Below are 18,747 nucleotides of genomic sequence, written 5' to 3' on the forward strand. Positions count from 1 at the left end.
CTGTTAAAATATTAGAAATCTCGTACATATGTCAAACATTCAGCTCTGTGGTTTTTGGATGATGTGTAAATAATAACTGATGAAAGTGAAAGAAAACTATCAGCAATGCAGTCCACCAATAGAGCAATGCAGGATTTTCATTTAGTTTGTTAATTTGCTCTTGTACTTGTTAACTGAAACAAAATGCTAGCAACATTGCTCCCTATTAGTTCTGCAAGATTTATATTTGTGGCTTTCCAAATGAAATTTGTCTTTGACATAACTGATAGGATTTATTAATTTCATCCTATCTATCCATAGCTTATTGTGTAACTCAAAAGATCAAAGATTTTCCAAATTCGGTCCACAATCTGTGCTGAGTTAGGTCATTTGAACCCGAGCAGTGTCAGAGGGGTGACAGTTCGCATCAATACTCAGAATTACGGAAAGGAAAATGAATTGAAGTTTCTAACTCTGATCTCTTTAGAATACTGCTACAAATACATTTGTGAATATTGGATGAGGATAGAATGTTGCAGACATTCGTCTGGACCTGTTTTTAGTACTAGAATTAAATAGAGGGTTCCAGGCCAGGTTGAATTGGGCCGCTGATTTCAATATTTTAAGTGAGCTTTTAGTGCCTGTTGCATCTACACAGGCAGGTCGCTCATTTCAGCACATGAATGTGAGATCCCTTCCTTTTCCTGAAAGGATTGGGGAGATTGTGGCTCAGCAGTGGTCCTTGGATGTGCTGTGGAGCACCCCTGCCCCTCCTGACTCCACTTCAGTCTTAAACAAAATGTATCCATGCCCCCAAAACATAATGCTTGCTCTGCCCAGAGCAGCTCAGTTTCTCAGAGTGGACTCAAAACATGCCTTAGGCCCCTTTCATATGCCAACACTTAATAGGCAGCAACCTGGACACCTGAAACTTGTCTGAAGGTAATATGGGATTGGATGTTTTACAGACATCACAACCCCGTAAAATTGGTCATTTTTGTTCCCTCTTTTATCCGGAAAATAAGCACCACAATGACCAATTTCGGATATAAGTGTTTTAATTTTTATCCTGTAAAATCAGTTTGTGTGACAGAATGTTGTGTTTCAACACCTGAAATTGTTAGCTAACATTTTTTTCACCATTTAAATGTTAATGTTTCCTTTTATGACTTTTTTGAGGGAAATTCTAATTTTATAAGGGTGAGAAATGTTCAAATTGGGGAATGGAAGAGTTTCTATTTCAGTGCCTATTACCAGCTTCAAACACTCCAGAATAGTTATATTGCACAGTTGGATGCAGAGTAAAGCTCTGAAAGTATACTGTTGCAAGGACCTTCAGAAGAGCTCCCCCTACTGTACTAGAGTGACAGTTTTTGCATTTGGCAAAACCTTCATCCTAGAGCCTTTCTGAATGAGATCGTCAATTTAGTGCCAATTGATGTCAAGTTAGTGATGGTTTTGAATTCTCATTAATTTCACATAGGAAGTCACCAAAATATTTGACCTCTAGTAAATATTTTTTCTTTCTAATTTCACCATTTAGAAGGCAGAACAAACATTCATGTCCCAACTTGCTGCTTTAGCCAGAGTTTCCCACGCAGATTGGAAGACTCTGGAAGAGAAATTCCTTTCAGGTAGGGAACTACATTTATTTTATTTAAACATATAAAAACTCAGGAGCTCAGGGACCTCTTTGAGTTGAGCTTGACCCTTTAGCCAGATATAGAGGAACAAATGACAACTGCAGTTGCTTCATGCTCGTAATATAGCCCATGCACTTTCTTAACTTCTCTTTCTGGAGAGGAAATTGTGTTATTTAGCAACCTATTCCATTTAAATTAATACACTATACATGTGTGGTGTGCTGAACTTTATATGGAGGAATGTAAACTGCTGCCATCATCCTACTTTATGTAAAAGCCCACCACAACCCATTTATTCTCCAACTACTATCATTTTTCTAACTTCCCTTTCCTTCATTATGTCCTTCAGTTTATTTATTTTTTCATTCATGGGATGTGGGCATCGCTGGCTGGGCCAGCATTAATTGCCCATTCCTAATTAAGAGTCAACCACATTGCTGTGGGTCTGGAGTCACAAGTAGGTCAGATTTCCTTCCCTAAAGGGCAGTAGTGAACCAGATGGGTTTTTACAACAATTGACAGTGGTTTCATGGTCATCATTAGACTTTTATTTCAGATTTCACCATCTGCTATGGTAGGATTCAAACCCGGGTCCCCAGAGCATTACTCTGGATCTCTGGAATACTAGTCCAGTGACAATATCACCATGCTACCGCCTCTCCCACATGCATTCCTATCTATAGCACTGGAATCACCCAGATCCATATGATTGTGACTGTGTAAGTTAGTGAAATCTGCAGCTTCTAACATGTTTGATCACTCTGCACTCTTCCACTCAATCACTTCCGTGGCATTGCCCTTTCCTGACTCCATTTCTAACTATCCCAACATAGCTAGCACATCTTGTGCAAAAGTTTTACTTCCTAAACCTTAACTTTCCTTCCTTGATCGCCTTATAGCAACATTAAAACAAGCATGAAGTCAACTTCCATATGTATGTTGATGGCACCTAACTTCACCCTATCTGTTTTTCCCTCATTTCTATCTCTAGAGAAAGAATGATATCCTACTATCTGTCCAAAATCATGTTGTCGTGGGTCAGAACATCGTGTAGCTAAATGCTTGCAGGTCTGAAGCCATCCTATTTGGTTCTGACCAAAGACTCCTGATTTTATTTCCCTCCCCAGGTGCTTTCTATAGCAATTAATATCGTGCAGCCTCTATATCCTGCTCAACTCCAAACTGATTTTCAAACCACATTCAGAGCACCAGTTAGAACTGCTAACTTCCACTGCAGAAACATCGTTCCCCTTCACCATTATCTCATCATCCAGCCACAAAGTCTCACTTACACATCATCCAACTCACCACTGATTTCAAACATTCTTGTCCTCATTTACAGATGAATCATTAACATTACAGGCTATGTAATGTCTTTGTAAAGCATTCCTTTCTCCTACTTACTGTAATAAAGTAATATGGGACCTCCACTTATTTTTGAAGAGATATTTATACCAGGGTTCAAGGTTAAAATGGATATTCTAATCTCGATTACAGGACTTTACAACTTTCCCAATGGTCATTTATTCTCAATATAAAATATTTGTAAATTTCCAATTAGGAGCTATAAGTGGAACACGTAAAAGGAAGGAACTCAGAAATACCCTGTTTGCACATCAAGCTGAAAGTGATGCCATATGAAAGCAGTGACAGAAATAAAAGTCTGACCTTTGAGGTATGTTACAAGTTATATGTTATAATATGCTTCTATATGTTTTTACTCCACCTTTGATGTCACTGGTTACTGTGACCAACATCAAGTTTTACATTTGTTAGGTCTGTCAGGTACTCTGTTCTCTGGACTGCAGTAAGTCCTCTGGCCCTGATTGTGTTCTTTCCATCATCCAGATTGTATATACCTCCAAATTTAACTCCTGTTCTTCGTCGTCTCTTTAACTTCTTACAGCCAGTCTTCTTGTTGCCCCATCCCTCAGAACAAGGTTGCTCCTTCTAACCACTGCCCTATCGTCATTACATCTGAGCTTTCAATGTTATCAAACTTAATCAAAGTCACAAATTAATCATCACCTTGAAAGTTCAAACTCAAGCCCAATCCACAATTACAAGAATGGATTTTGTAGATCGGCTTTCCATTTCACAGAATTGTTATGATAGAGAAGGCCATTCGGCCTATCGTGTCTACACCGGCTCCCTAAATGAGCATTAAGACTTAGTGCCATTCTCCTGCCTTTTCCTTATAACCCTGCACATTATTTCTATTTAAATAATCACCTAATGCCCTCTTGAATGCCTCGATTGAACCTGCCTCCACCACACTTCCAGGTATTGCATTCCAGACCCAAATTCACTCACTGTGTAAAAAAGTTTTTTCTCACATCGTATTTGCTTCTTTTGCAAATCACTTTAAATCTGTGCCTTCTCGTCCACGATCCTTTTACAAGCAGGAACAATTTCTCCCTATCTAATCTATCTAGCCCCCTCATGATTTTGAACACCTCTATCAAATCTCCTGTTAGCCTTCTCCTCTCCAAGGAGAACGATCCAAACCTCTCCAAGGAGAACGATCCAAACCTCTCCAATCTATCTTCGTAACTGAAGTTTCTCATTCCTGTAAACCTCTTCTGCACTCTCTCCGATGTGTTCACATCCTTCCAATCATGTGGTACCCAGAACTGTACACAATACTCCAGATGAGGTCTAATTAGTGCCTTATATAAGCTCATCATAACCTCCTTGCTCTTATACTCTATGCCCCTATTTATAAAGCCCAGCATACTGTATGCTTTTATTACCTGCTCTCTCCACCTGTCCTGCCACCTTCAATGATACATGCACATATACACCAAGGTCCCTCTGTTCCAGCACACCCTTAAGAATTGTACCCCTTACTTCATATTGCCCCTCCATGTTCTTCCTATCAAAATGCATCACTTCACAGTTCTCTGCATTGAACTTCATCTGCCACCCACCTGCCCACTACACCAACTTGTCTATATCTTTTTGAAGCTCTATACTATCCTCCTCACAGTTTACAGTTCTTCTAAATTTTGTATCATCCACAAACTTTGAAATTGTCCTCTGCACACCAAGATCGAGATTAGTAACATATATCAGAAAAAGCAAGGGTCCCAATACCGACCCCTGGGGAACTCCACCACAAACCTTCCTCCAGCCTGAAATATATCCGTTGACCATTACCCTCTGTTTCCTATTAATCAGCCAATTTTGTATCCACGTTGCTACTGTCCCTTTTATCTCGTGAGCTATAACTTTACTCAAGTCTGTTGTTTGGCACTATATCAAATGCCTTTTGAAAGTCCATGTACACCACATCAACAGCATTACCCTCATCTACCCTCTCTGTTACCTCTTCAAAAAACTCCAGCAAGTTAGTTAAACATGATTTCCCCTTTATAAATCCATGCTGGCTCTTCCTAATCAACCCGTTTTTCCATGTGACTATTAATTCTCTCCCGAATAATTGACTCGAGAAGCTTCCCCGCCACTGAAGTTAAACTGACTGGTCTGTAATTGCTGGGCTTATCCTTACAACCTTTTTTGAACAAGGGCATAATATTTGCAATTCTCCTGTCCTCTGGCACTTCCCCTGAGTCGAGGGAAGACTGAAGGATTATGACCAATGCCCAGGGAAACATTGGGATGGATTATTGCCTTGAGTGTGGGAAACACAAGTCAGGGCAGTTCCCAACTTCACCAGCCCAAATCCATCACTTTTTAAAATTCATTCTTGGAATGTGGGCATTGCTGGCTGGGCCAGCATTTATTGCTCATACTTACTTGCCCTTGAGAAGGTGATGATGAGGTGCCTTCTTAAACCACTGCAATCCATGTGGTGTAGGTACACCCACAGTGCTGTTAGGAAGGGAGTTCCAGGATTTTGACCCAGCGACAGTGATAGAACGGCGATATATTTCCAAGTCAGGATGGTGATTGGCTCCAATAGTACGCAGACTCTGTCTACCATAAATGTTGTCCTCTCTATTCATTGGCACTCAATGCTTTCCTTTTGAACTTTACTTTCTTGGTTGTACTAAACTGGTTGTAATATACACCATCCTAAACAATCTTTTCCCTTCCCAATGAAATGGAATAAATATTCATCACAAGGCTTGCCAATCAATTCTTTCACTGGATATGAATTCCTTCCTCCTACTGTTATTTAAGCTTTTAAAATTCAATCTTAGCAACACCTAATTACTTCCTGATTTATCTTTGCAGCTTTGGTAATGCTCCACAAGATGCTTTGGCCCTTTATCCATGTCTCACCATGGTGAGAACTAAAATGGTTATTCTTTGAAGCAAACACAGGTAACTTCTCAGGAAAAAGGCAAGACACAAAACCTAACAATTATTCAGATATGTGGAATTAGTGACCATGCAGGACAGATGGTGCTACTGAGAATATGTCATATGCTGTAAGGAAACCATTAATAGGGCAATAAAAGTTACCAGTATTTGTTTCTACATGAAAAAATAAACCATTAATTCTTGAAACTTTTGGAAGGTAACTTGTGCTGAAAATGTAGGGACAACTTTCAAGAGGTTGTTCATTCTGTGCATGACTATTAAAGTTTTAAATAATGCCAGACTTCAGAGTGGAATTTTTATAAGCTGTAATTTAAGTAGTTGCAATGACTGTCGCTTTTTTAATTGTTCATACTGAGAGCTCAAGAAACAAAACTTGTTCATATAAATAAGTAACATACCATGAAAGATTTGTTCAAGATTGGAGTGATGCTCCAATAAAAGTCCTGAATTTAGAATGCTTTAATAAAAGATTATGGTTATCTACACACAGTATTGTTGCAGAAATACTTGCTAAAGGAAAGATGCAAAACTGAAAGGATTAAACATTTTTATTGCCATAAAATGTACTTCCTAAACAGCTGTATAGCACCAGTCAACAGGAATGTTTCAAAAATCTGAGAGTAAATAATGTCTTGCTATAAAGTTATGAACATTGATGTTTTCTTCTGCACTTTGATTGAGATTGTTTTTATTTGATTATGTTAGGCTGTGTTTTGCTGCTGTTTTTTGATATATGTTTCTTGTTACAGAATACCAGTTAATTCACATATTGAGAAATGTAACATTGTTGTATTATAGCATGTTTTCCCCTCTGATTTTAGGTTATTTCTTCCCCCTTGTCTCCTGAGGAGATGATAAAGTGTTGATTATGTTATGCTGGAAAATATCCTTTAAAATGTAATAGCAGCTTTTAAATGATTTTTTTATAGTTTATATTTAGGTGAAATTTCCATGCACTCTCATTCCTGTGGGTATATATTTAAAATGCATGTGTGTCTGGTGTGTGTTTTGTCAGTCACGGGTTGGATGTCATTACTGCCAGCCTAGCAAGGAGCCACCATTTGGTCCAATGTGTCTGTGCCAGCTCTTTTGAAAGAACTATCCAATTAATGCCAATCCCCTATTGTTTTTATTTGTACCTCAGCAATTTATTTTCTTTAAGTATATATTGACTTCCTTTTTAAAGGTTGATATTGAATCTGCTACCACCACTCTTTCATGCACTGAATGCCAGATAAATAAATGCAAATAAATTACTGTTCTTCAGTAGTTCAAATTTTTTTTAAAAATAAGCAATAAAATTACAACCTAATAGGTACAAATTCAGCTGGGACAAAAGCCACCATACACAAAAATTAAAGACTACCAATCAAAAAATGGAGTTACCCCCCCCATCTACAAATAAGACAAATTCAATTAAATTGATGAGCACTTACTATTGGAAATAAGAATAAGGACATTTAAAAAATTACTGAATTTATGAGATCATTATTCAACTCGCCTTAAACATCAGCACTTTGTGTTAGGAATGTCTTTCACACTGCTTTCCACCAGAGGCCTGTGTGAGGAGCCTGGGCCGGAACCTATAGCCATCACTTATTTAAAGAAACTAATTAACACAATAGTATCCACTTTCCAGCATGTATCTGTGTCTACAACTGCTTGATATTTTTAAGATTGGCTAACATTCGCAGAGCGTATCAGGACTTGCTGTTTATAAGTCCTGCCCCACCAGTAGAAAATTACTGAGAATGTAAACTCACAAGGAAACCATTAATAGGGCAATAAAAGTTACCAGAATTTGTTTCTACATAAAAAAATAAACCATTAATTCTTGAAACTTTTGGAAGGTAACTTGTGCTGAAAATGTAGGGACAACTTTCAAGAGGTTGTTCAATTTGTGCATGACTATTAAAGTTTTAAATAATGCCTGACTTCAAAGTGGAATTTTTATAAGCTGTAATTTAAGTAGTTGCAATGACTGTCTCTCTTTTAATTGTTCATACTGAGAGCTCAGGAAACAAAACTTGTTCATATAAATAAGTAACACCCTGTGAAAGATTTGTTCAAGATTGGAGTGATGCTCCAATAAAAGTCCTGAATTTAGAATGCTGAATTTAGAATGCTGAATTTAGAATGCTTTAATAAAAGATTATGGTTATCTACACTCAGTATTGTTTCAGAAATACTTGCTGAAGAAAAGATGCAAAACTGAAAGGATTAAACGTTTTTATTGCCATAAGATGTACTTCCTAAACAGCTGTATAGCAGAGTTATATTTTCATATAATAGGCAGAGAATTAATTATGTATATGTGACATTTACCTTGTTTATCTATCAGCAGTGGTTAAGGAAAAGTTCGTGGGCCAAATTGAGGGCCAGGCAAGCACCCCAAACTATTGGGATGTATCTCAGGTTGGGTTCCTAATTTTCTCTTCCTGTGGGGAATTGCCTGTCTTCTTCCAGACATCCATGTACAACAACGTATGTGAAATCGGGGACTTACCATGTGGGAAACTGGATATGAATCCAGATCCGGACAGTTTAAAACATAGGGGAGAATTTTCTGGTCGGCGAGCGGGGGCGGGGCCTGCTCGCCAACGTGTAAAATGACGCGTGGTGAGGTCGGGCACATCATTTAGATTTTCAGTTCGGTGGGCACGCAGCTGAGTCAGCTGCGCGCCCGCCGAACGGTCAAAGGCCTATTAAGGCCTGTTAAAAACTAATTAAAATAGTTAAATGAGCTGTCCGTCCAACCTTAAGGTTGGCGGGGGGGGGGGGGGGGGGGGGTGTAGTGCCCAGGCGGCCTTCACATTTTTCATGAAACCTCATCCACGGGCGGGATGGGCTTTCATGAAGTGTTTAAAAATTTTCAAAAAAATCCTTGACGTGTCCCAACTCATGTGACACTGTCACATGAGGGGACAAGTTTTTAATTTCTTTATTTTGATGTTTAAAACTTAAAACAAATCTCCCTGAGGTGCCTCTGTGCCTCAGGGAGATTTCTGTGCTCTTTCGTGTGCATGCGCTAAAGAGCACAGGCCCCGACTCAGAGAATCCCCTCCCGCTCACACAGGGAGCGCTCATCGCTTCCGGGCGAGAGTCACGCTGGGCAGGCCTTAATTGGCCCACCCAAATAAAATGGCAGCACGCACCCAATCGGGTGTACCCATCAGGTTTGCGCTCGCTCCTGCCCACCCCTGCACAACTCCCACCAACGGTGGGGGGGGGAAATTCAGCCCATAGTGTGCTGGAGTTCCAAAGAGTCTCATCTTTACATCACAGTTGATGGTCTTTAGCTCTGCCTAAACACCTCTGCTGGTTTAGAGTTAAAACAGCCTGCCTATTTACGGTCTGACACCAGACCCATAGGCAGGCAAGATACCAGAGCCTGCATAAGTCTTGTAGCAGGACTCAAATCCCTAGTTATCAATCCCAGTAATGAGTGCTGCCAAATGAACCAAGCTGACACACATCAATAGGACACATCAATGGAAAGTTTGTTGTAGGATTTATGTTGCACCTCAAGCACTGCTGAAACATTTTCAATACGTATACAAGAATTCACCATCAAGGATATTTACAACATAGGGCCTACAAGAATCACAGCTATAAATAAACACACAATGCATTTTTTTTTTTTGCAGAGTGACACAAATTAATTGCACATAATAATTAGCACCAGGTACATAATCTGGAGTTGACTGGATATACATTTAAACTTTCTGAAATGATTTCAGGTGCTACAGTCCAACCAATAATTGGTAGAATTGATCTGTTTCTGGTAATATGTAGAGCCCAGAATGGGAAGGCTTGAGTTCTGACCTATGATTCCCCACAAGGTGAGTTTACTGCAGGATATTGAATGGAACATCATCATGAGGAAGGCCTTGGCTCAAGAGCAGCCACTGCTTTCCTCAATGAGTCACTGCCTTCCCAGGGCAAGATTGAGAGGAAATCTTTCACGATGGCAAAAGTAAAATTAATGTTGACATTGTTTTATAATTAAAAAAAAACACTATAACGAGCATCTCCGAGTATAAATACACAGAAAAAAAGAACAGAATGGAAGTTTTACTCATCATTTATTTCACAGCCTTAAGGCTCAAGTGTGGAGTCACAACATCAGAGTATTCAGTTTGAAATAGTACAAATGTACATGAATACAAAGGAAGAATTGGTATCAAAAAGTTAAAAAATGTGACTGCAGCTCAAGACTAAGGCGGCCCAAATCCTTGCTGGTATTATCACACTGTGATTCAATGTTGGGAACATTTCTTGCACTACCTTGCATTACCTCAATTAAAACAGTGCACTCTTTTCATTAAAACACCTACTCTTAAACCATCTGTTCTGAGACTTTTCTCAAGTTTACAGCAAGCCAAAAATCACCATGCGACACATTCCTCAAGCTTACAGCAAAACAAAAATGACTTAAGAATCGTAAAGCGACAGCAAACTAAAAGAAATGTGAAATGCATTTCATGGTTACAAGCCACGATTATTATATAAACTTCAAAATGACTTGCTTTACTTGTCACATGAATATCACTTTGTTAATGTTGTGAGGTAACTACAGCAGCATAACTAACCCTTCCTTAAAAGTATTTGAATGTATTAGCTATGTTATGGTGAGACTGGGTGTAACTGAAGCCACTGAGATAACCATGCCTTGTCCACTTATATACATTTTTCAGCCTTCCTACTTCTGATTATCTTTTGCTGATGATAAAAGGGTACTGTACCATAAATTCACACCAGTTTAGCTAACAATTCTGGCTAAATCATTTTAATTCTTGGCAATTTGTCCTAAAGAGTTTGTTTATTTTTCAATACTCAAAACAAAAATTGCATCTCCTAGCATCATGCACTAACTTCTATAACAACTAAAATGTGCAAAGGACCCTTCTTACAAGGAAAAAGCCTAAACCAGTGTCGTAGTGGACAATGCTAGTGGATGGACCATGCTAAGTGACAATGGTGACAACTGTGTGGCAGTCAACTCCAAGCAAAAATACATCACGTAATTCACTTCATTCTATATGACAAACACACACACACGCATACTTGGTTTCTTTACTTAAATACCAGAGAAAGCTGGTTTTCATAACACTGATAACCTTGTAAGTAAATAAACTGCTTGCATCAGCCACCAGCAGCTCAATCGTCTAGTGCTGGTCAACCTAAGCTTGTGATGTTGGATCGGCCACCAGGTGGATTGACAATACGATGTCCAGAACGGCGTGGAACGTTATCATCAAACTGGGCACCTAATGCACAGATAGCAAAGTCATAATATAAATAAAACAAGTTAAATGTTAAAATAAATGTGGTATTTTCTTAAAGTATTTATAAGAAACTGAAATCAGCAACTTTGTCAGAGAGCTGCTCCAGCTTCACTGCTGTATCTTCCTCTAGAGCGCAGAGCGATGACAGAGCAGAAGCAGCCAGAAGGAAACTTACTGCTTGGGGAAACTACTGAAAACTCCAAAATAATATCAATGGTTTGGCTGCGTGGGCGGAGAAGTGGCAAATGGAATTCAATGCAAAGAAGTGTGAGGTAATGCATTTGGGGAGGGCAAATAAAGCAAGGGAATACTCAAATAAATGGGAGGATATTGAGAAGGGTTGAGGAAGTGAGAGACCTTGGAGTGCGCGTCTACAGGCCCCTGAAAGGGGTTGGACAAGTGGATAGGTGGTAAAGAAGGCATGTAGAATGCTTTCCTTTATTGGAAGAGGTATTGAATACAAAAGCAGGGATGTAATGCTGGAATTGTATAAAATGCTGGTTAGGCCACAGCTGGAATTTTGTGTACAGCTCTGGTCACCACATTACAAGAAAGACATAATTACTCCAGAGAGAGTAGAGAGGAGATTTACAAGAATGTTGCCAGGGCTTGAAGATTGCAGCTATGAAGAAAGATTGGATAGACTAGGATTGTTTTCCTTAGAACAGAGGAGGCTGAGGGGGTGACTTAATTAAGGTGTACAAAATTATGAGGGGTCTAGATAGGGTAGACAGTAAAGCCCTGTTTCCTTTGGCTGAGGGGTCAATTACTAGGAGGCATAGATTTAAGCTGATTGGAAGAAGGATCAGAGGGAACATGAGGAAATCCTTTTCACCCAGAAGGTGGTGGGCATCTGCAATTCATGGCATAAATTGGTAGTTGAGCCTGAAACATTCAACTCATTTAAAAGATATCTGGATATGCACTCGAAACACTGTAACCTGCAAGGCTACCGACCAGGTGCCAGAAAGTGAGATTAAAAATGAGTGGCTAGCTTCTTGTTTCTCTTTTTATGGCCAGCGCAGGCACGATAGGTTCAATAGCTTCTTTCTGCCCAGCAACCTTTCTATGGTTCTAAATAGAATCTGAGAAAAACATGAAAACAGATATTAACCATCATTGGAATCCATTGTGAAGTTGTAAATAATGGGGTTAAAAAAATCTTGAGCAGTAACTCAAGGTGGCTGACAATGGATTAGAAGCCTGTTTTGAACTCTGCCCAATCTTTTCTTTTCCCTGACTACAATGGAAAAGGAAAATCAGGCAGAAAGCCAAAGGGGCAGCTGATTTAATATCGCATATTTTATGCTCCTGCAGACTTCGCAAAATTACAAAAGGTTAATATGCCATTCCAATCTTCCTAGAGGCTTTCATAATATTTGTCCCTCTATGGTGACCCTCTCAGTTAACTGTCCCTGTCTCATTCAATTTCTCACGCAAGCCACTAATGTGCTCCCTACCTTTACCCATGTCTGCACCTGGACCTATACAGAAGAATGCAAATAAGGTGACACAGAAAATTGCAGCAGAACTATTTGGTCGGGATTAGCACTACTGCCTAATCACTTAGACATGTCTTCCACCAACAGAGGAATGTTAGCCCCATATTTTCACCCTTTCACCTCTCTGGGGCTCCCTGGCTGAATGGACTAGCAGAAAACGCATTGTAATATTTCTGCCAAACTGGCTTTACAATTGGCCACCAGCATTCATTTCTCCTCCCCCACAGCACATCCTCTCTTCCTTAAACAAATATACAGGTAGGTTTTGTTTCTTTGCGCATCTTCAATATCTCACCTGATAGGCTAAACCCAGATTGGTGCAGATTTCGCACCGGTGCATGTTGTGGTTTCGTTGGAGATGTTTTGGCCGAAGGAGCTGGGGTGACATACTTAGGAGTGACTGGGAGTTCATACACAGGGCCATCATACATCCCTCGAGACACCGCCTGCAGTTCCATTGACTTGGAAGAGGTAACGAATGAACAGATACATTCAATGAGAGAAAGGCAGAAGGAAGGTTAATAGCATATCTTATAACATCCAGTCTTTCTGCTTATGGGTAATAATTTCATAGTGCTTCTCATTATTAACGTATGGTTTGATCGTAGGAAAAACATTTTCAAAATGTGCTAAGAATTTCTAAGGTAAGTTAGAAGTGTGAAGTGTATTTTGGAAGAGTGAGGAGAAGCAATATAAACTAGAGCAATGTTAATGGAATGCAGGAATTTAATCAGGCAATTCCTACTGCATATAAACCTCAATAAAATAATCTAGAACTATTATTAAGCTCCTAATTAAAAGCAGCTTACTGTATAAGTATTGTGTGGTAAAATTCATCAAACATTTAAATAGATGATTAGTGACCTGTATGTGGCAGATCTTGTAAATGGGACAAAACACTGCCAAGAATGTTACAAAGTTCCTACCCACCCTTTAACGTTGTACCACTTAGTTTATATTGTTTCTCCTCATTCCTCCTAAAATGGATCACTTAAACATTTCAAACTTGTCACCTTAATTTCTTATGCCATATTTTGAATATGTTCTTTGTATGATTAGAAATGACACCATTGACCTTAAACAGTGTTCTCTATGCATGATGTTAAAAAAAGACATATACAAGATTAACGAACTTCACCGCAATAAAACCTCTGCACTGTGGCTGCAAAGCTTGAATGGCTTTTACCATGATTCAAGTCTTTTATTCCAGCTCTATCTGCTTTAGTACTCACCTAGATTCTACCATGCTACTCTCAGTAAGGATAAATTTTAAATTTTGTGCTGCTAGTGAAGGGCATTGCCAACATGTGGCTATGTATTCACGGCTTCGAACACCACGTGGCATGCGATCTTCAGATCATTTATGACACTCTCAATGGGTAACAGTGAAGTTGAGCAAAGCCAAATTTAATTTACTGAAAGGAACACCGTAACAGGGGTAGGCTATTTACCCCTTGAGCCTGTTCCGCCATTCAATTAGATAATGGCTGATCTGCATCTTAACTCTGTACACCCTGCCTTGGTTCCATATCTCTTGATATGCAAACTCCAACTCAATTTACTGAAAGACTGACCTAATTAGGGTACCGGAAGAACCTCTATATGGGATATATTTCACATCACTCTTGGCCGAATTGCAGTTGAAGTCACTGAGATGAGTATCAGTCACCCACAATGAAACTCCCCCTCACTCTGCCCTTCTATACACAAACACAGTTACTCACCTTATTCCGAATCTTGATACGCTGATAGATATATTCAGGGTATGGTTTACGAGGAATAAATCGGCCTGTTCCCTGACTGACGTAGAGATTCCCATCTTCCAGGACAATATTCCCCTGACTAATGACAACTATCGGAGCACCACGGCACTCCATTCCCTCGAAGATATTATATTCCACAGCCTACATCAAAATAAATCATCAAATTTAGCAACTTAATGTTAATGATCTTCAACACATGATGCTTAGGAATTTCTTTTTTTAACCAAAAGATACAGAGAAGATTGTCATTTTGTGCTGCATTAGATGTGCAAACAATACGGACAAAAATTAAGTTTCGACCTTTTAGCTTTGCGCTACCAAAAAATAATGCAAAGCATTGTCAATTGCAGATGAAGACATTCCTGATCAAAGTAAGATTACATTGAACCCCTGAATTTTCATGTCTAGGATGTACAATTCCATCACATCATACCCCTTTCCCTTCTAATGAATGTCAATTACAACAAAGCCCTATTCAAGCATCCTAAATATCCAGAAGTTACGCACTCTCATGTAAAATATGCTTGCTAAATGCTTCACCTGACTCTCATTTTAATTAAATGGTTGAACCAGTTACCTGATAAATTCCAGGAGGGGTGGCTCATCAAGTGACATTTTTACTTGTACCTTATAGCAATATGGATTCAACTTAAATTCTTGTTAAGCACATATTTTAGCAAAATATTCATCAGAACCCAGCTGATGCCATGCTGCTTATAAACAAGAATTTGAGAATGCAATAGTTCTGTTAGATTTTGCCAAACCTTTGAAATCAACTATCCTTAAAGCAACAAGGGGAACGGACAGATTAAAGGTCATGTTAGATTTTTGATGAATTCCCTCTCACCCTTCCTCAAGTCCCATAGAATAAGAGATTTCCTTACCGAACGATGTGTTTTGGCAGAGATTGTTTTAATTGTATCTGGGTCCCAGATGACGAGGTCGGCATCAGATCCAACAGCTATCCTACCTTTCCTTGGATACAGGTTAAAGATTTTGGCAGCGTTGGTGCTTGTGACAGCGACAAATTGATTCTCATCCATTTTACCTGTGGCCTTTCAACAATAATATTTCAAGTTTCAATTTACATTAACACTGAGCAGGGACCAACCATCCAGATGTAATGTACTTTTGTCAAAGTTAGAATAAACACACAGTCTGACAATAGAAGTAAAACGGTTCAGTGAGGCAATAATTACATAAAATAGGACAACCAAACTGAGCGTAACCAATAACTGACCCTTTTTCCCACCCAACTCAATAAAGCACACATAAGGTCCTTACACTAGCTGGCTAACCACAATATCAATGATCTTAACTCACTGGGATATGTTCTCGAGGTGACGTTATTAATGACTTTGAAATCTTTGAGAACAATTTGACTCAGTTATGTTCATCAGTCAACTCGTGGGTATAATGGAACACAGAAACAGCAGCGTACAGTGCTGTGCATTCTCCACTCACTTTCACATGAATATTCCTGACAACCATTTAAATGGTTCCCACAAGGGGAAGTGGATTACATCATTTCATCAGTCATTGCAAGCTATTGCGTAGCTGAAAGGTGAAGCACACAGGATCTGTTCTCCATCAATGCTGATGCTGCAACAGAGTGCACACTCAGCAATTTCCTATTCTCCCTTGAAGGAAAATAGTAGCCTCATCCTAATTTCATGGTAGAGCTGTGAAACTTCTCTTACAAAACATTAAGGGATCTGGGTAGTGTAGTAAGCAAGATAATTTTAACCTAAATGTACTAAAGATATGGTACGTTCTTATCCCTCCCTGTCAATTCCCTCCTTCTGGGGAGTTATGCCCCCATTTATAGGGAACACGAGGTAAAGGGGCATTGAGTCCTTGTCTAACCTCTCTGAATTTGAATTTACCACCCAAGCGACGAAGACAACAGCTTACGCCCATGTGTGCCTGACTGTCTTCTGAACTTCATACCAAAATCATCAACTTACCACAGCTTTCTCCCAGATAACACTCATTCTCTCCTCAATGCCATTGGTGCCTTCAGGGATTAAGCAGAAGTTATCTTTGCCAATGGCTTTCTGAGCAGTGGTAAACGTACTGTGGGCACTTCCCGTCACCTGCAGATCTCCACTAGAGGGTGTAGAATCACATCAAATTAGTTGTTCCTAAAGTAGCGTGGTGACAAATATCACCTGTTCTATACTTAGTTCACTGGCTAGAAGATCCAGAGCAACAAAATGTTTTGTCAAAAAAGTCATAAATTATCATACCAATTTCTTTTACTTAAAATTCTCTAAAAGGTTATCGGCATTTCTCCCAATGTTAATCACTGTTTAGAACCATTAAAAGCCTGTACTAGTCCACAAGGCGAAACAGTTCAAAAATATACCAAGCCAGTTGCTTAACAAATCATTTGTATATGTCAATGGGACACTGTAATGATAAATATATTGTACTGTGAGATACTGTACACATCAAGAGCAGTGTGGTTTTAGTACCGGAAGTAGAAGTTGTATTTTAAAAGCATTAATTAAACTGGCATTATCACTTAAATTGGTTTATTTAACATTAATCATATTGTTTGTCAATCTTGATTTTAACTTGTTGTAACAATATAGCTCTCATTTCTATGCAACTTTTCCAAAATTAGAGGAGAATCTTCTCAATAAGTTCCCTGGATAATTGGACAATTCATTAAGGCAAATTACTTTCTATTAGGCAGTAGAACAAAGCCACTCAGATCAGGAAGATCCCAGAGCTAAGGTAGCTATTCTCAGCTTGAACAGTGGTAGATGTGCTTTACTTGACTTCAGAATCTCTGGAGTCATGGGGAAGGGGTTGGGAGGGAAAGAATCAGCCAGAGTTCCTGCTTTAGACTGCTATCCAGACACTCTCACTTGAAAATATTCATGTGCGGATGCTGAGGAGGATGGGATGAGGCTCAATAACGATGCCCAACTGCCTGCTGATACTCAATGTTTAGGCAGGTGCATGCAGAATCGCCACCTGAACAAGGTAACAGAAGGTTGTCAGTGCTCATGAAGCCATTCCCCATCAAGAGTCAACACCTTCAGCCAAGCCAGAGAGAGTGGGGGAAAAAACTGGAAAGAATGCTGTCGTAATCATTTCTCCTGTTAAATGTAAAGCTTCTTGGTAGAATATTTTAGAATTTAAACCAATACTTGCAGGCAAAATTACTAGCCCTTAACAAAGTAAAAATGCATCTAAATTCAGTGTTTTCACTATATACGTCAAGTGAGAAATCAAAAAGAAATTGCTCTTTAAGACTGAGTGCCTTGGGTTTGCCGTGTAAAAGGGTTAAACTGATGTAACTCTCCTACCAGGCTAGTAGTGAGTTCAGGTGGTCAGGTGTTGTGGGGTCAGGACTCAGTGGTGGTGATGCCACAAAAGCCGCAGCCTTGGCCCAGTTTTTGCTCCAATAATGTGTTCCATCTGTCCCAAGGCTTGCAGTGATTGGCTCTCCAAAAACTACAGCTCCTGTTAATAAAGGAACATACAGAATCTGGCATCGGGCTCCTCCAAGACTATTTTTTGTCAAATGCCATTTTCAGGTTTTATTCTTGCAAAAGTAAAAGCCTCAAAAAACTTTGCCTTAAAAATGAATTTTTACTTGTTTCTGTCTGAATGCTTAACAATACTGGAAATACATATTAAAAAGTCTGATTTGTTTTCCTTTTTTGAATCTTCTATAAATAATGACTTCCCGCCTGCTGAGATTCCACACACACAACACACACAACACACACAACACACACAACACACACACAAAATCTGTTCCCTTTATGGTCAGGACACATTGTGCACAGTCCTGGGAATGAGTGGATTCTGCACTGATTGACATGGCACAGATCTATATAAATGCTAAATATTAAAATTACAATTGGCCTGAATGCTCCAGAGCTAAGAAGGGTGATAATCAGCTACCATTCCCATTCCTAATCATCATCTTATGGCTCCTACCAATATGCAGGTTCTAAGAAAGAACCAGACTAGGTTTAGTAGGGTGGGCTCAGTGTTGCCATAAAATCTGCTGACAATCACTGACTAGACACACACAAGAAGAATGGCAATATGGGTGACACTCCAAAGAGCAGAGTTATATCCCAGCACCTTCAGAAAGCTGGAGCGAAAAGGATATATGTCTAGAATCAATCATCCATCCACCACCCACCCCATCAATCTTCTCCGCACCCCCACCGCCCCCAGAACCAAAAATTTGTTTTGTATGAAAATGTTGTCTTCCTAGATATGGGTTGAGATTTCTTGGTACCCAATTACAATT

The 18,747-nt window shown here is 39.3% G+C and overlaps 2 protein-coding genes across 11 annotated transcripts in view; one reads left to right on the forward strand and one right to left on the reverse strand.

Annotated features, from left to right (window-relative positions):
* Positions 1–8,077, forward strand: part of LOC121282519 (ellis-van Creveld syndrome protein-like) — a 51,855-nt gene extending 43,778 nt beyond the window's left edge. For 4 of the 7 annotated variants that reach the window (XM_041196241.1, XM_041196264.1, XM_041196251.1 and 1 more), the window contains 3 exons: positions 1,523–1,613; positions 3,184–3,297; positions 5,823–8,077. In XM_041196241.1, the coding sequence (XP_041052175.1) occupies positions 1,523–1,613; positions 3,184–3,263 (171 nt within the window). In that variant the 3' untranslated portion in view covers positions 3,264–3,297; positions 5,823–8,077. Of the gene's footprint in view, positions 1–1,522; positions 1,614–3,183; positions 3,298–5,822 lie in introns of those variants that run through there. The other 3 variants (XR_005944067.1, XM_041196257.1, XR_005944066.1) reach the window with 2 other exon arrangements.
* Positions 8,078–9,980: 1,903 nt separating this feature from the next.
* LOC121278110 (dihydropyrimidinase-related protein 1-like) overlaps positions 9,981–18,747 on the reverse strand; it is a 60,414-nt gene continuing 51,647 nt past the window's right edge. For all 4 annotated transcript variants that reach the window (XM_041188219.1, XM_041188204.1, XM_041188211.1 and 1 more), the window contains 6 exons: positions 17,786–17,942; positions 16,433–16,574; positions 15,350–15,520; positions 14,427–14,606; positions 12,998–13,163; positions 9,981–11,182 (listed from right to left, as the gene is read on the reverse strand). In XM_041188219.1, coding sequence (XP_041044153.1) covers positions 11,091–11,182; positions 12,998–13,163; positions 14,427–14,606; positions 15,350–15,520; positions 16,433–16,574; positions 17,786–17,942 — 908 coding nt within the window. In that variant the 3' untranslated portion in view covers positions 9,981–11,090. The remainder of the gene's footprint in view (positions 11,183–12,997; positions 13,164–14,426; positions 14,607–15,349; positions 15,521–16,432; positions 16,575–17,785; positions 17,943–18,747) is intronic.

This window comes from Carcharodon carcharias, chromosome 1 (genome assembly GCF_017639515.1).
Source record: "Carcharodon carcharias isolate sCarCar2 chromosome 1, sCarCar2.pri, whole genome shotgun sequence".
In the NCBI taxonomy this organism is placed as follows: domain Eukaryota; kingdom Metazoa; phylum Chordata; class Chondrichthyes; order Lamniformes; family Lamnidae; genus Carcharodon; species Carcharodon carcharias.